The sequence below is a fragment of the Chaetomium fimeti genome, assembly GCF_033439085.1.
Source record: "Chaetomium fimeti strain CBS 168.71 chromosome Unknown B0H64scaffold_11, whole genome shotgun sequence".
NCBI lineage: Eukaryota > Fungi > Ascomycota > Sordariomycetes > Sordariales > Chaetomiaceae > Chaetomium > Chaetomium fimeti.
Genome location: NW_026944339.1, coordinates 43,115 through 59,881, shown reverse-complemented (window position 1 = coordinate 59,881; position 16,767 = coordinate 43,115). Strand labels below are relative to the sequence as shown.

The 16,767-nt window shown below is 55.3% G+C and overlaps 6 protein-coding genes across 6 annotated transcripts; 3 read left to right on the top strand and 3 right to left on the bottom strand.

Annotated features, from left to right (window-relative positions):
- Nucleotides 1-13: 13 nt before the first annotated feature.
- Nucleotides 14-1,928, bottom strand: B0H64DRAFT_446639 (uncharacterized protein; the record flags this gene model as incomplete). The annotated part of the gene is made up of 4 exons (XM_062806931.1): nt 14-37; nt 178-282; nt 346-504; nt 564-1,928. The coding sequence occupies 4 exons, from the start codon at nt 1,926-1,928 to the stop codon at nt 14-16; spliced, it is 1,653 nt and encodes a 550-aa protein (XP_062654330.1).
- A 1,859-nt stretch (nt 1,929-3,787) lies between these two features.
- B0H64DRAFT_331175 (RmlC-like cupin domain-containing protein) lies at nt 3,788-4,956 on the top strand (the record flags this gene model as incomplete). The annotated part of the gene is made up of 3 exons (XM_062800985.1): nt 3,788-3,926; nt 3,988-4,417; nt 4,485-4,956. 3 exons carry the CDS (start codon nt 3,788-3,790, stop codon nt 4,954-4,956), a joined length of 1,041 nt encoding a protein of 346 aa, XP_062654329.1.
- Nucleotides 4,957-5,317: 361 nt separating this feature from the next.
- On the bottom strand, nt 5,318-6,606 carry B0H64DRAFT_446637 (Sialidase; the record flags this gene model as incomplete). Its single annotated transcript, XM_062806930.1, has 2 exons — nt 5,318-5,984; nt 6,038-6,606. 2 exons carry the CDS (start codon nt 6,604-6,606, stop codon nt 5,318-5,320), a joined length of 1,236 nt encoding a protein of 411 aa, XP_062654328.1.
- A 1,541-nt stretch (nt 6,607-8,147) lies between these two features.
- B0H64DRAFT_451132 (uncharacterized protein) lies at nt 8,148-9,823 on the bottom strand. The gene is made up of 2 exons (XM_062807154.1): nt 8,643-9,823; nt 8,148-8,541 (listed from the first exon to the last, which is right to left on the bottom strand). Exons 1-2 carry the CDS (start codon nt 9,750-9,752, stop codon nt 8,170-8,172), a joined length of 1,482 nt encoding a protein of 493 aa, XP_062654327.1. The 5' UTR covers nt 9,753-9,823; the 3' UTR covers nt 8,148-8,169.
- Nucleotides 9,824-10,421: 598 nt separating this feature from the next.
- B0H64DRAFT_420630 (uncharacterized protein) lies at nt 10,422-12,297 on the top strand (the record flags this gene model as incomplete). Its single annotated transcript, XM_062805473.1, has 2 exons — nt 10,422-10,907; nt 10,978-12,297. 2 exons carry the CDS (start codon nt 10,422-10,424, stop codon nt 12,295-12,297), a joined length of 1,806 nt encoding a protein of 601 aa, XP_062654326.1.
- A 1,788-nt stretch (nt 12,298-14,085) lies between these two features.
- Nucleotides 14,086-16,725, top strand: B0H64DRAFT_48095 (uncharacterized protein). The gene is made up of 3 exons (XM_062808303.1): nt 14,086-14,413; nt 14,552-14,670; nt 14,792-16,725. Exons 1-3 carry the CDS (start codon nt 14,278-14,280, stop codon nt 16,391-16,393), a joined length of 1,857 nt encoding a protein of 618 aa, XP_062654325.1. The 5' UTR covers nt 14,086-14,277; the 3' UTR covers nt 16,394-16,725.
- Nucleotides 16,726-16,767: the final 42 nt, after the last annotated feature.

Sequence of the window (16,767 nt, the reverse complement as noted above, 5' to 3'; positions counted from 1 at the left end):
TGTAACCAAATCCTCAATTTCTTTGCAAGATGTATCCCTGTACGCGCGCGTGTTATGTGTTGCTTCTTGCAGTTTAGAACTCCCAAGTTCTACCTACTAAGCTCCAATGGCTAGATGAGGCGCACCGAAGTACTGTTACCGATCTAATCAACTCACGGAAAATCCATGAGGCTGTACAAAGTGGCCCTGTGGAAGTAGGAACAGCGCCCTCAACTCTGGGTCCTTGAGCAGCTTGCAGTCTCTCTTATGACCCTTCTCATTCCAAGCTAGCGTCTGGCATACCTAGTCGTCCAGCAGGTTAGTATGTTCGCGTCTTGTGATTGAAGAGGCAGGCAATCCATATACCTTGTCGCAGTACCAGGAACAGTTGCAGCGAGCGCATTTCTTCAGCGTGTTTGCGTTGCGACCGCAGCCTTGACATCTCCTCGTACCGTTCCCCTGCGTAACGCACTGCCGTACCCTGTCGCTCAGGCTGAGCAGTTCATCAAGCGCAACGGGGAAAATCTATCAGAGTTAATAGAAGCGGGGATAAAATGGCCCGCTCGAGGGAATGGCAGGCTTACCCTCAGGGATGCGAGATCTTCTTGGCGGATACCGACCGTCATGTCGAGAAATCCGTGTTGCTCCGCATACAGAACGGCCAGTGTGAATCCCTTTTGCACGCAGAGAGGATCAAGCTCGTCCCCGCGCCCAGGAGTGTGGAAAGCGACGGGAACTTCAAGTCCCGTTTTATCCTTTGTGACGAGTTTCAGGCGTATGAATTGTTCGATGTCGACGATCTCAGCGAGGAAGCACCAATGCTTGCGTGGCCGGTACGAGAAGCCGTCGGTGGACTCAAGAAAGTCGAGGTCAAGTGCATTCTCCCAAGGCAGCGCGGAGAAGCAAGGGAACATGGCGTCGTTGCGAAGATCGGCATACTCGCACGCCGCCCGCGGGGGGGTTTCAGTGCCGGCACCGTCTGTCTTGTTCTCCTCTCTCCACAGCCAAGCCGCGAATGCCTCGGCCGAGATGCCCGAAGGAATGTCGTTGGTCGTCGTTGCCCACTGCGAACTATAACCGTGTGAAGCGTGCCGGGATGGATCCCGCGCCAACTCCCGGTGCCGCCGCACGGTAGAACTGTCATCCCCCTCGATTATGGCCCGGGCTGTGGCGGCTCGTCTAGCAAAGACAGTTGCCCGCGCTAAGTCACCGTTGAAGATGGCAATTTGGAAGGCGTCGTAGTAAGCCCGGGGGACGGTCGCGTCGTCGATGCCCTCTTCCTCGCAGAGTGTCAACAACTTGCGCACGTCATACAGGGCCTGGAGGGGAGAAGCGACAATCTGCATGCCCTCGCCAATAGATTTGTCCAGTCGCAACATCTCGCCAAGCCGCGCGTCGCTGAGATGCAGCTCGGGCCCAGAAAGGGAGCAGAGTGAACAGGAGCAGGTGAAGCGAAAGTTCTTCTGCAAAACGAGCTGGCGTGCAGACCGGTCCGCTCGATCCTGCAGGTACATGATGGTGATTTCCTCGCCCTTGTTAATGTCGCGGATCGCATGGATTGTAAGCTGCTGGAGGTCCTCGTTCCAGGTATTCTGCGCGTTTTGGATACAGGCGTGGTTTATGCGCGACGCGTCGAGGAAGATGCCCCCCACCGAAGCGTCGGATCCGAGAGGCAGGGCGTTTGTGCGGACAATGCCGAGTGCTTGGCCTGTCTCATCTTCGAAGGTGTTATGGAGCGCGAAGAAAGCTTGCTGTTGGTCTTTGCTGAGCGCTGATATCTTCTGGGACAACGATATACCCAGTTCTTCCTTGTTGTTCGTAGAACGAGGGACCCGAAGCAAAGCAGGTTCGGAGAGGATGCGCGTGCCCTTCGGGATCTTGGTGGTGGAGACGAGGCCCAGGCCCTTGCCGGAGACCTCTTGAAGGATGTAGACCTTGTCCGTGTCCATCTCTGGTTTTCGATCTGATGCTAGCACTGTTGAAGGATGAAACCGATGATGGCTTTGGAAGGCAGCACTGCGTTACAAACGCCGAGATATCAAGCGCGTTGGGAAGCTTCCCCGCACTCACCTGCACGCAACCGCAAAGTCGAGACAAACGGATGGGGATTGGCCTGTTATGCCTGCTGTACGACTCTTGGTCCTACCTGTTAAAGCGAGCTTAGTAGTAATTAGTAGTGTGTATTGGCCAGAAGACACTCAAGACAGGGAGGGGCTAAGGGCCGGGGGATCAAGTTTGCCTGACCTTGGAGCCCTCTCGAAGCCCTCCTGGAAACAGCTCTCGCAATACTTCCGACTTCTCCCAGCCCTGCTCAACAGTTGCTCAAGGTTCCTCCAAAAACGAACAACTCCTCCTTGAATCACCCGTCAACACGTCTCCTCGGGGGGCAGTCAGAGAATCGCAAACAGTCCCCTCCGAGCTCGCAGCTCTGTGCATCTGTGGGCCTCCACTTCCTGCACCTCCACGTCACCCGGCAGTTCAGCACATTACGCACCCTACATTGCAGCCTTGTGAGGCAGTGTGTCGTACGACCTAGTCTGGCGCTGTGGGGGGTGCGGTGGCGGTAGGAGTCGTGCTAGTGCCCGCGGGCGATACCCTCACAAGGAGAGGGTGCCTATATCTCGTGAGAGAGAAGCTCTGGTACCAATGGGCCAGAGATCCTTTGGGTGTGAGATTCCAGATTGTAAACGTGTCTCGGGATTCCATACCAAGCGCCAGGTTCGACGACACCAGAGTGCCGTATACAACCCCCCCCAAGAAAGTAGCATAGTCTACCCGTGTAGTTTGTATGTACAACAAATGCAGCGATTCATCGGACCCCAGGATCTTGGTCAGATTCAATCACGCCCTAAGCTATTTCAAGAAATATCGTGGCGAAGTCCTTACTGGTTGGGAAACATCCCAATCACCACGCGCCCACCCGGCTTTCCTCACCCTGAGTGTGCCAGGTTAAACGTAACTCATCCTTGGAATTTTGTCCCCAGGATCGGGCCTAACTATGCTTTTTAAGTTTTCTATGCCTTCTAAGCTTGGGACTCTCGGCACCTCGTCTCCTTTTCTTCGCTACTTGGTTACAACCTTGCGGTTGGTGCCGTAATACTAGCTAAAAATGGAAAATAAAAGAGGTAAATAGTTTGTGGATTAGGAGAGTCGAGACATGATAATGCTTGGAGAGAATAAGTCGAAAGGTAGGTAGGTACCTAGCTAGGTAGGTTAGGGTCACTTTGGCAATATTCACTATTTTGGATCTTGCTCTATCTCTGTGAGTAAAATGCTCCTCCGAGAGCTGAAAGTGGTGGGGGGCGAGGAGATGCCGTGCTTCCGTCTCCCAAACCGCGCTATCCCCGACTTGTCAAGATTGAAGTCCTGCTGAGACTCAGCTCGTAACCCCACGATCACGACATCGTGCCCTAGATCCTTGCCATCCTGATCTTCCAGGAACATTTCCACTCTCGGACCACACCAAAGGTCATTTCAGACTCTCGACGCGGGACTGCCCTTTGAACACACCAAGGAGTCGAGTTAGTGCCACTGTTCATTGGCTTGGGGAACTTCTTCTTGACATTCAATTTCGGCGGGATGAGCAGTTTCTCTCACATTACGTACCTTAATCACATACGGTCGATCAATTGCCTCCCCGGTGGAATTGATTAAGAGAACCTAAACGCCTATAAATATGGTCCTTTAGCCGAAGACATCGGTTCGCCCCTGCTTGATCCCCATCACATCTCTCACACGGTCCTTACCTTGTCATTCACTCCCGCTCGCTTTACACCAGACGCTCTTTTATTCGAGGGCACTTCTCACAATGAAGCTTGCTCTTCCCCTTTCTGCCCTCGCGGCCGTGAACGCTGCCCTAGGAGCCACGCTCCCGGGTAGCAAGAGCGGCCCTCAGTTCGACAAGGGGCAACCCATTGACGGCAACGGGAAAGGGGCTCCCCTTTTGGGTTCGTGTACCATTCTGATACGTGTCTCGATAGGGAGAAACTGACAAGCTTTGGTATTCAGGCGGAACGGACCAGCAGATCGACATTTCCAATCCCGACAACCTTGGACGGCAGTCTACGGATAGTGGGATCGTTCCCAACCTCAAGTGGCGCTTCTCTGACTCGAAGACGAGGCTCTTCAAAGGCGGGTGGCTCCGTGAGCAAGTCATTCAAGACCTTCCCCAGAGCCATGACATCTCGGCGGCGCAGCAGCATCTTTCCAAGGGCGCCATCCGCGAGCTGCATTGGCATCGTGTAGCTGAATGGGGCTTTGTGTATGCTGGTTCCGTTCTCATCTCGGCCGTCGACGAATTTGGGAAATACCAGGTTGAGACTCTCAACTTCGGCGACATTTGGTACTTCCCCAAGGGTGTCGCACATACCGTGCAGGGCTTAGGTGATGAGAATGAGTTCCTGCTGGTGTTTGACGATGCGGATTTTGATAAAGTCGGGTAAGATGACTATGGGCACTTGGAAATCCCAACTAAATAGGTACCTACCGGAGCTAACCTGGCACAGTACCACCTTCAACATCGACGACTGGGTTGCGCACACACCTCGTGATGTTGTGGCCAAGAACTTCGGTCTTGACCCTTCCGTGTTCGATCACGTCCCCGTACCAAACCCCAACATTTTCAACGGCACCGTCAGCACCAAAAACGTGACCGCGGACCCAGATGATGTGCTGACTGGCGACGCTTCCTTTGTGTACCGAACCCTGCAACACGAACCCGAGGCCGTGCCTGGCAAGGGGGGTCAGTTCTACAAGATCGACTCGACCAACTTCCCCGCCAGCAAAACGCTTGCGGCCACCTTCGTGACACTCAAGCCGGGCGGCCTCCGGGAGCTGCATTGGCACCCCAACGCGGAGGAATGGTTGTACTTTCATAAGGGCTCGGCCCGTGCTACCGTCTTCATCGGCAACGCTGCGTCGCGCACCTTTGACTTCAGCGCCGGCGACACTGCAGCCTTCCCTGACAACTCCGGGTAAGTCCTTCCCTACGATTGATCCCCGGTACGGTGAAGCATGCTAATGGCATGTTGCAGTCACTATATCGAGAACACGTCCGAGACGGAGGACCTCGTCTGGATTGAGATGTACAAGTCGGACCGCGTTGCAGACATTTCCCTAACACAGTTGCTTGCACTTACACCGGCCGATCTGGTAGCTCAAACGCTTAACATCCCTTTGGACATTGCGGAGAAGCTGCAGAAGGAGAAGCAGGTGTTAATCGCGTAGGGACAGTGAATCTTGGGGTGCGTGGGGTGGATGTTAATGAGCAACCAAGTAATAGTAGTATTAGTATTCTAGGAGCTACTACCTAAGTAGTTGCCAACCCCTAATTGCAATCTCAGGTTGCCTCGCAAGCAGGCGGCTCCGGTGCCGACAAGTCCCCGTCCATCAGCGTCTTGATATCCATTACGCTGATCGTCAGCGCCCCAATACCGTTCCCGTCAAATGTATCTCCGCCGAGAACCATCAACCTGTGAGGTTTCTTCTCGAACACATGCAGCGCACGGCTGTATGCCTCTGCTTGTCCGCACTCCTTGATCAACCACTTCTCCGGGTCGGCTCCGGCGTCGTTGACATAGACAGCGCTGCGGTCAGCATCAGACACGACAATAGTCCCGTTGGGCCCACCATCCGGAGACCACACGACATAGGGAGAGGCATTCGGCGCCACCGACGTTCCATTGGCAAGCTGGATGACGATGGGAATGTGCTCGGCCGAGTCAAACTCCCTCGGGTCGTCGGCCAACCGGTAGTGCACCGGATAATTCACCCCATGCGAGCTAGAGTTGCCGACCGGGCGCTCGTACACCAAGATCCACTTCTTCAGAGGCGGGATGTACGTGACAACGGTCATTCCGGGACGTGCGAGGTATTCATCATATGCGACGTCGTTGACGACGGGCCCCCATGTCTTGAGGTCATGGGAACGCTGGTGCGCAAGCTTTTGGCCGTGCTTGGGGTCGCGCTGGTCAGAATAGTAGACGATGAGTTCGTCCTCATAAGCACTGCAAGGTTTTAGCGTACGCCCTCCAGACGTCTCTAGGAGACGTGAACATACAGCAGGAACGGCTCCCAGATGGGCGTCGCGCCGTTCGTGGTGTTTGGGCGTCCGCCTTCAGCGACATGGCTCACAAACTCCCACGTTCGTGCCTTGTCGGTGCTGGCGTACAGGTCGATACGCGTTCCATTGCTGCTCCAGCTGTTGCCCGAAGCCAGGATCGTACCAGGCTCGAATCCGCCGAGCGGCTTCCGCAGCTCGTAGATGGCGGGCTGGGCGCCCATGCCCCAACCGTTGACTTGGTCGGTGAGGTTGGAGACCCACTTCCAGTTCACACCGCCATCCTTGCTTTCAAAGATAGGGAACGATGGGAGCTCCCCGGCGCCGGTAACGCCACTAACACTAGCGGTCACTAGAAGAGTTTCGTCGTGGAGCTCGGCGAGACGCGGATAAACCGCTCGACCTCCCTCGGGAGGGGTGTAGATGATGCGGTTACTGAAGGTGCTAAACGGCGGGAGGTGATCTGGGTCGGGTGGCCCTGGCGGAACTGGGGGTCCCGGAGGACCTTGCGGCAAGGCTACGCTGGCCTCGACGGCCAGGCAGAGGATCGTTGCAAGGGATAGACGCATAGTTTCGGGCTCTAGTCTTGGGTTGTCTACAAATGAAGCGACAGTTGTTCTCTCTCCCACGAAACGCCGAGCGTGGTTTGTATTTATATACCTCCGCCAACTGTGTGCTGTTTTCATCACCGGCTTTCCCACTTACACCCGGGTCACGTCCCTAACCGTACCGGTCCTTGAGTGTTGATCGACTGCAAGGGTAAAATCGGGAACTCAGGAACGGAAAGAGGCTAAATGTTAGGCGTCCAGCGCGAGGGGAGACGAAATAAAAGTTAGAAGCGCGCCAATGGGCCGTTGAGGACGGCCGATACGCGACTAACCAAGCAGGCCGACGGAGATGACGTTGGTGAATTGACAGGAGGGCGGGGGTAACATTCCGGCCTGCCTCTTCCCCGGATTTACGGTCGCTGGGATCTCAGGGAGGGGAAAGGGTCGGCTAAAACGGGCAGGCTAGGTTCAGCCAACTATCCCCCGAGCCACTGGATGGTGGAGGCCTGGTAAGTGGTGTTTCCTCCTGCCTAGCTCGAGCGGGCATTCTCGAGTCTAATGCAGTCCTCATGCAGCCTAACAGGGACAGAGCGAGGGAGTTCGTGGATGCTTGCGAACCGATTGGCGCCCACGATCCAGTTCAACAAGAAGTTGTGAGCCTCGACCTTCGCTCCGTTTTAGGCTCAATCCCGACAGACTCCCTAACTACCTCCGCGAGTAAATCCGAAATGGGGTAAACTCGGCCATTGTGCTGAACGGCAGGGACATGGAAGGCGGCCGAAAGGTCATGCGGACGACTGGAGTAACGTCAAGTCTTTGGCGTCTAAGAGAAGAGAGATTGGCTCGGCATGTGTGGGTTTGCCCACATCTCGCCAAATCACAAGTCAAGTTAAGGGGCGAAGAGACTCGCCCTTCTTCCCTTCGATACCATGGAAGAGCAACACCATCCCCAGCAAGGCTCGCCACAAGTCAAGTAAGTCAAGTATGAAGGCAAACTTGACTTGACTTGGCTCAGATTTGACTGGATTTGACTTACTTGAACTTACTCAAGTTGAATCAAGTCAAGTCTCCACCCCCATATATAGCCCTAACCCCCATCTACCCCCTGATTTTTTCCGACTTATAGATTAAAATTTACCAACTTTTTCAAAAATATACTTGAATCGAATGATCTTGCAATCTACTGAATCGCGGTCGGTTCGGTTCAATAGGCTAGAGAAAGTGGCGATGGGAATATCCCTATAAACGAACTCAATTGTAGGTAGCGCAAGTCAGGGATAGGGGTTATACAGGGCATAGGCTGGGGGTATATTGCAGTGCCAGTCACTTTCTGTGGCGAATAGCGGCTAACTCAATTAACTCAAGTAAACTCAAGTAAGGAGAGGGTCTTACTTACTTGACTGGGTGGCCGATTTGACTTGATTTGACTTGATTTGACTTGATTTATTCAAGTATACTTGACTTGCGGCGAGCCTTGATCCCCAGCGGCGGGGGGTACAGCCGAGAAAGGGGTCAACGCGGTTCAAACACGACCTTTGAAACACTGTTGTATTATATTATATGAGTAAGAGAATAGGTAAGGCATCAGTCGCAATGCCATCCCTCGAGCCTTTCCTTGAGCCAGCCGCTAGTAGTCTTCAGTGCCGTCTTTCGTTCGGACATCGCAGGGGCGTAGCCCTGACCCATCATAAGCTTGTCGTCCATGCCGCACGAATCTTCAACATAGCTCCATTGGACGCATGTAGTCCAAGATTTGCAGGCCGCTTCACACGCGTCTGCCGATACCCATGCGCCTTTCCACAGCGCTGTGTCGTGGCCATCTTCAGGGGTTGGAGGCGCCGCCTTGTTTGCCGACGTGACTCGGAATAGGCCGGACTGGTTATCCCACCACTCAGCCCGTTCCTGAAGGTCCGGAAAGATCATGCCCATGAAAAAGTCGCGGTGGAGCAGCGGTTTCTGGATCAGAGTTAGACACCCCATGTTTCAAAAGACTAAAAGCAAAAAAAGAAAAGGGGAAACAAAAAAAAGAAAAGCACTGATAGCATCATATCGCTTACCGTAAAGTCCCAGGAACTTTCAAAGGCGAAATATCGCGCAACATCCCGATTGTGAACCTTGTGCCAGGACATAAGGGGACTGCACCAGTTCCACCGGCTGAAGCCAAACCGCCAATGCACAACAGGGTTGAAGCCCCACGTGAACTTCTCGTCGCCGTCGTTTTCCCCAAACAGCACCCCGTGTTTGTTCAAGGCATGTCCCAGTACCTGGTCACCACAACAGTGGGCAGCCGCGTACGGCTCGTAGTCCGCAGACAGAGTCGGATTCCGCCCAAACGTTCGCTCCCAGGCCCCCCGAGAAAGCGCGAACCCAGCGCCGCCATGAGCAAAGACGATGTCGGACTTGGCAGCGTAGCTCCCAAGGTAATGTGGCTTACGCCAGTCGAACTTTGACAGGTACGCCAGCACGTTGGGCAGGAAAAGGTAGGCGTCGTCCTCCATGTAGATATACCACTTTGCCTCGGGCCAGTTCTTTCCGGCATGCTCCATCAAGGGCATAAACTTGTATTTGTCGATGATCCATCCCCCGGGCGGACCATAATTGTCGCCGTCGACTCCTGCGGCCTCCACATACACATTATGGCCCGCATATTCGGGCTGCTGCCGGTATACATCAAAGTCGGACAGGGCCTGGGTTGTCTCGGTGATGTTTGCCAAGACGTCGATGATTTGAACGTCGCCAATCGTTTCCGGGTAGTCAGAGTAAATAACCGTGTTATCGAGCGGAATCCGGCGAGGGGACAGGGTCGTCGTCAGATGAACAAGCAAGCGTTTCCACATGGACGTGCTCCCAGTCTTGACGATCAAGAGCACATCCGCCGCTGACAAGTTCCCGCTCGAGTCAGGCTGCGTGGTCTGAAAGCCGCCCGGGGACACTGTTGGGGACGTTGCGTCATTTGTTGGTGAGGTTGAGCCCGGAGTTACCGTGGTTGTCTCCCAGTACGGTGTGGATTCGGATGTTTGGGTCTGCCCGTCCTGTTTGGATCCCCATCCCGGAAGCCCACCGCCGAAGTTGTCCACGCTCGGGTCAATGAGGAAATATGCTGCCCAGAAACATACCGTAATGAGAATGGCCGGCATAAGCCGATTATTCTTGTATGTGACGATCATCGCTTCCCCAGAGATTCGTTCCGAAATGAAAGAAAAGAAACGTTCTCTCACTCAACGAAATGGATGAAGAGGTCAGTAACGACGGGGTGCGAAGTCCGAGTCGCCCGACGGACTTCCAGGTTCCTGCCTTTTCCGGTACCCACTACAGATTAGGTAGCGCGAACTCAATTTTCCCCCTGAATGCTGGGGCCCGTTTTGCCTGGCATGCCTGTCCATTGTGACGCTGCGCTGAGGATTCGCTTTCCATTGACTCACACGCCACTTAATTTTGCACACGATCCATGCGCTTCAAAGCCCCAACAACACCCGCCCAATCGATGGCGGCAACTCTGTCTCGGGCGGTTTGTCTGGGCAGAAACGCCCCCTGGAATACGACAATGCCGTGGTCCTCGGAGAGACTCCATCGCGAACCGAATCTCGTCATCCCTGTCTTCCGAGGTTCCAGCCGCATGGGTTGGGGGCGGGATGCCTATTTTAATTTCCTCGGCGCTGTTTTTTTTTTTCCCCGGTGCCGGCTGGCCGGGGAAAGGGGGAATGAAGGTGCCACAGTCGTCAGTGGCACAAATAGCGTGAGGATGTCCCGGATCGTCAAGGACATGTCTTTCCCTCTCGTTCAGCCTTATGTACATGCAGTCCGTGCTGTGATCGGCAGATCTTGGTCTTGTCAAAATGTTTCCCGAGAAACAGGCCACCAGGGATGCCGATCATCAGGTCCGCAACGGCCACAGGGTTCCGGCCATTCGTCAATTTCTCAACGTGATCGGCTGTGCATTGGCGATCCCCCTGTACTACCTGACGACGGCGCACAGTCGATATCCAGTCACGCTCGATATCATCATCACCATCGCGTTTACCGAACTGAACCGTTATGTTATCGAGGGATGTCGGATGGCCTTCTTTGGTCAGCACCAGCACCAGCGTGATGGTCGCGATACTCCCGATGAAATAGATGAGAAAGCAGCCATCTACTCCGAGAGTCAGCCAGAACCGCCGAGGTTGGAGTGTCTGGCTGCAGTGGTTGGATGGCGAGAGGACCCCTCGCTATATGCTCGCGCCCTTGAGAGCTACAAATCGTCGAGCGCATGTGTATTCCTGCTTGCTGGTATAGACGGAGACGACGCCGAGGACCAGGATATGGCCAGGGTATTCAAGAAGGTATGTGCCTTGGGACATCGGCACCGGAGTCCGAGTACGAAGTGCATTCGCCACTGACACCTGGGTCCAGATTTATCCAGAGCAATCGGCAGTCATCCAAATACCGGAACCGTTTGGAGAGGTCGCCGAGCGAGTCCGAGCAAATGTTATCGCTCAAAACCGCCACCATGATCATCCAGTTGATGACCAGGAGGCCGATGCTATCACGATGAAATATTGCATCGAGTTGGCAAAAGGGATCCTGGTTGAACACAACCTCCGGATCGGCGCACCGGGTGGGGTGCGGCACCTGTGTCTCAAGCAGCGCCACATGCACAAGAAGGGGATCATGTTCACGGCCTACGTGTTCTCTCTCGTCATCGCCGACATTCTGGGCGTTGAATTTCTCTGGTCTTCTGATTCTGACACCATTGTCTTCCCCGATTCGCTCGAGCGTACCATCAACACCATCGCGGCAGACCCCGGGGCTGGCGGGGCAAGTTCCGGGCTCGTCGTTCACAACTCGCAAGAAACAACGATTACGAAACTCGCTTCAGCCGTGTACTGGGGCGAACTGTACCTCACACGGTCCACGCCTGCTTGTACTGGAACGAGCGATTGCCAGAGTGGCCCGAGTACCGCCTTCCGGCTGGCTGCTTTGCCCGAGATCCTCATTCCGTGGTATCTTCAGAAGGCGCTTGGCAAGCGGATGATTGTGAATGAGGACCGCCATCTCACGACAAACCTCCTGCTCAGAGGGTGGAAGGTGATGTTTGCGTCGGACGTGCTCACGGCGACGGATACGCCAACGACCATGGCCAGGTGGCTGAAACAGCAAGTTCGTTGGGCGAGAGCGACTCATATCGAGTCTCTGCTCCATCCTCGCGTATATGCCACGAGTCACCCGCTTTTGTTCTACGGCATGGCAAAACGCGAGTTTGGACCTGCCATCGGTGCCATTGCAATTATATGGTACTTCTTCACCTCGCAACAGCTCGTCGTCTTTTCCATGAGCGATCTCCTACTCCGGGTTGTGATCGGCTCCTGCTACAATATTGTGAGGAACCCCGATAGGCTGACAGGAGAGGGTTTGCTCTGGGTTGTCCCAAGCATCCTATTCTACTACATCCCACTCCCGGCTGTTCATCTATGGAGCATGATGACCATGGGTGCAGATGGATGGGGGACCAGCATGCGGGCCAGTGGCGAGCGAGCGCGGAGGGAAAGTCTGAAGAAAGCATGGTTCGAGACAGGCTTCTTTGTCGTGTGGATGGGAATCCTGTCTGGAGTTCTGGCAAAGATCCTCGGGCTCTATTTCGGTATCGTTTGGCATGAGAGGATGGCTGCGATAATAGTCAGCTCTCTCTTGGGATCATTTGGGGCTTGGAGCATTACAATCGGCGCATCATAGACCATACACATAGACGAATAATTCCATCTAATGAGCTTTCGAAATCACGTCCCTTCCCGGTCGCCATTTGATGTTCAATTACGCTCTCCAAACGCATCTTCTTTGCAATCGACATGCAAAGCTGGCACAGAACTCAAATATGAATAGGGGCTGGGGTTAATCAACACCCAAATCAACGCAACACCGACTTAACTACCTAATTAGTGACCATGAGGTAGATATGTGGGGTGCATACGGATACTTTCCTTCCTAGATATCTTAGTTCTCAACGCTGGAGACGATGCGGTGGCGTCTTGGAATCCCAATCAGTTATGAGAGCACATACAGTATGCATCTCCATAACAAGCAACCTTTGAACCACTATGAGCTATGTTTTGCACTGTGTTCCACGGTTCAGGGTGGATGGGGTACAGCAAGTGTTGGAGACAGAGATGCTAGAGTAGGAGGCTATCGGCCTCAAGGCTAGGACGTTGATGTAACGAAATGCTAATTAGTTGCAATCTACACGACGGTATGATTGTCAGGTCTATTGACAAACTAGGGTCGGCGCCTCACAACCCTGATTACGGGCGGAGTGAGCAAACTCGCTGAATATTCATTGCCAGGTCGGAAGACAGATTGTCGGACTTTTCAAAGTGTTTCCTAACGGATCAACGGCCCGGGATTCTGGCACTCACTCCTCTCGGTTGCTGGTATGTGGTGCTTCACCCTGACAGCAAGTACAACATTCCCCGCAGGCCGTCGCCCTGCGTTCTCACGTGCGGTTGCCACCTGATCATGGTCGCCTCAAGGGGATGATCGGGGAGTGCGATGGCGAAACCGGGAATCACATAACAGTGACGCAAGGCCGTCTCACTGAACAAAAGGCCGAACTGTGAAGGAAAGGAAGAAATTAAGAAATAAAGGAATAAACAAAACAAATTGCGTAAAAGCAACCCAGTCAAATACAACCAAAAGATGGCCACCTTTCGTTGAGTTCTGCTTTTGTCGACACCTGCACAGGCGTTAAGGGGTGGTTCGGGGTGACGTGATTCAAGTCACTCCAAGTCAGCGTGCCAAGCTACCTAACATCAACCGCCGATAGGCTCCGGTGGATACGAGTTCTCGTGGGGGTTTGCCAGTGAGCTAGCGTGCTGGGATCGGCTGCCTGGCGCCTGAGTTGCCGTTCACCTGACAAGCATGGAGGACATGTAATGCATCCGAATCTGCAGCCTTTCAGAAGGTAGGGAGGTTCTGCCGGCTCAAGGTCGAGTCCCGTGTGACGCTGCATCACGCGGGCACTCCCAGGCAGAGGGGCAGAGGCCCTCATGTCTGTCACGCTCGCCATCGATCGGCCAAATCGTCCTGCTTTCTGCGTTGCGCGGGGGAACAAACCCAGTTCAAAGGGGTTTCGAAAACCGGACTCGGATTTTCAGTTCCATCGCTGCGATCGATCATGATGGTTGAAGGCTTCCAATGGTTTGCAGAGGGAGGTCTGCCTCGGTTGTTGCCGTGATAGGCATTGGAAATGTGCAACCCGTGGTCCGTGCCTTCCGGCGACAGGGCGGGGGCGGTTTCAGGCGGCTTGCGCATCTCTGGGTCACGGCGGCCATGCATCCCACCATCTCTCCGCCCAAGGTAGGGGGGTATGGGTAAGTTCTGTAAGTTGTGGCCGGAAACTCGATTCTTAGTGTCGCAAGCCCGATGCGGTGCATTTAATTTTCTTATCTTCTATTTCCCGATGTTTCTGCAACATACCTTTGCCGCTGTTTTGAGCAGTGACGGCGATTGAAGTCCAGATCGCAAGTTTATGCGCTAACTCGCCAACACCCCCGCTTACCTTCGCCGCGAGTCGCTTCCTTGGCCTGGGCTGCCCCTCGGTCAGCCTTGCGCATCGGCCCGCCCCTCCTCAGCGACAGGCCCAAATCCATCTCTGCCCGGTCTGCCGGAACCACCAAACTGGAAGAACTCCCACACAACTCTGCCCTCTGAACCACAGCCATGGCAGCCTCCCACCCAAGCGAGCATCGCCATATGCGCAGCGGCAGTCTCAACATTCCACCACAGGCCAGCCGCTCAAGCGGTGCGATGGGCGCGATGCCCGCCGCGCGGTTTGAAGGGCCACGCAGCCCACCGAGTGAGTCGCTGCCCCCGTCGAATTTTCTCGCCCACTCTTCTGCCGATGCATCTTGCTGCACGGGGTCCCGGCGGCGCGCGTATAGCAGGAGTCCGCGGCTTTCTTACTGACATAAAACCCCTCTGTTCTTCGAACTAGATACCTCGCACGTGCCTTGCAAATTCTTCCGACAAGGCGCTTGCCAGGCAGGCAACGCATGCCCGTTTAGCCACGACCTCGGAAGCGCCTCTGAGACAGTATGCAAGTATTTTGCAAAGGTGCGTGGCCCCAAGTCCTGTCCCTGCTCTGCTTGCCCGACGAGACGCGCGTGCATCTGCCGACGCTGGCCGAGGGTCCCTTGAACACCGTCATACTGATTCATCGCCGCACGCTACACAGGGCAACTGCAAGTTTGGCCCCAAGTGCGCCAATATCCACGTGCTGCCCGACGGCCGGCGTATCAACTACGGCAAGAACGGCGTGACGATAGGGGCGCCGCCGGGAGTTGCTCTCGGTGCTCGCGTGAACCCGACGACATACCATCAGCCATCCAACAGTGCGCTGACCAACTCTTTTTTGCGCGCCGACCAGTTGCCCCCATATACCACCTCCGGTCCCTACGGTACCCAGGATGACGCGTACGGCCACCAGTTGATGGAGAACGGCCTCCCCATAATCGATACAACCTACAGCTCCAATCCGGCCTCTGCCTACGGGTCACCCCGGGACGAGGACGCAAACCGTCTAGGACTTGGCCTCTCCCCTGCGAACGCCAAGGGGCTCTCGGTGCTCGATGCTCCGCTCCCGGCGTCCTTCGACAGCAACGGCATATCGCTGGCCGCGCGGTACGGCCCCTGGCCCGCCTCGGTTCCCTCGAAATTCGGCCTCGAATCCCCCTCGCCGTCGCTCCACTCGGCTAGGGACGCTCGAACCTCCGAGACACTGAAGCTTTTACATACTTCCGCCTTTGGCAGTAACGAGCATCTCCCGCCCTCCGCCATTGGTGCAAACGACTCAAACGGCTTCGGAAGCAGCCCGCCCGTGGGTTCTGCCACCCTTGGTTCGGTGCTAGGGAGCGATGAATACTTTGGGAAACGCCTCATGCATAGCAGCGCAATGCGGTACACGAAACCACGCTTGATCAGCAGCAGCGCCCCGAAGATCGACCGCGATTGGGAGGCCGAATTCATGTTTGAAGAGGACTATGTGCCGGGCGCTCTGGCAAACGAGGTGCTAACTCCAGCCGAGAAGGCGAGAAGGGGTTCGACGACCAACACGGTGCGAATGACGGACACGATGGAGTCTGGGCCCGAGTCCCTGCCCATTGGGGCGACGAAATTTGGCAGTCCCCTCGGTGCGAGCCCGAGTCGTTGGGGTCCCTTGTTCCAGCGCCAAAAGGATGAAGACTTCGACGCCGGCGGCTCTGCTCGATCCATGAAACACGTATCTGCCTTCGGCCACGTGGGGAGTCCGTTGAGAAATTCCAGCCTGGCATCCGCTCTCACGGCCGAGCTCAACGGAGAACCGGGGACAGCCGGGGGTGAATCCGTCTCCGCCCTGACCCGACAACTTCGGGAGACACAGATAACCGAGGGCGGTTCTGGTAATTCCAGTCCACATTTGCACCCGGCCGCGGTCCGGAACCAAAAGTCCGCCAGTTCGGGCACGGTGGGTGCGGGTATAATCGGAAAGGAGCGGGAGCGGGAACGGGCCATGGACCGACACATCAGCAGCGGCTCCATTAGCTCGAGCGTGACCGGGCGATTTACCACTCCCATCGACGAGGAAGATTCGTCGTTCGTGTTTAGGATGGAGGAGGAAGACGACCCCCAAACGCGCGCGAGGAAGCGTGTGTCAGGCGGCAACCTAGGTGCCACAAGCCCCCTGAGCGCCGCCTGGAGCTACGCCAACGTTGTCGCCACCAACAGGGCCGCCACGAACGCTTCAAACGGCAGCAAAGGCACGGCGGGGAACAACCCTGAGACGGTTGTTGGAAGATGAACCGGACGAGGAGTTGGTGGCATTCGCCAGCGACGCACAGGGCGAACATAAAACGGCATCATAACGAGTGCATGGATTCATGGAAACGGAGTGCATCAGCGTCTGTCAGCATCCGCAACCATGGGGACTGGATGCGTTCCTGGGAAGATAGGGCTCGGCGTTAAATATCCCAAAAGACGTCGACGGCTCGGCAGTTGGCGACGTTATATTCCATCTTTTTGCCGCGGCGGGATTGTCAGGATATTCTTGTATAGACGGCGGCTACGAGCGGCGTTTCTGGAAGGTGGATGGGTGCAGCTTCATTCCCCCGTACATGGGCATAGGAGGGGAGACGCTTAATGCGAATAATCTCAAGTCTATAAATGAGCAACGTG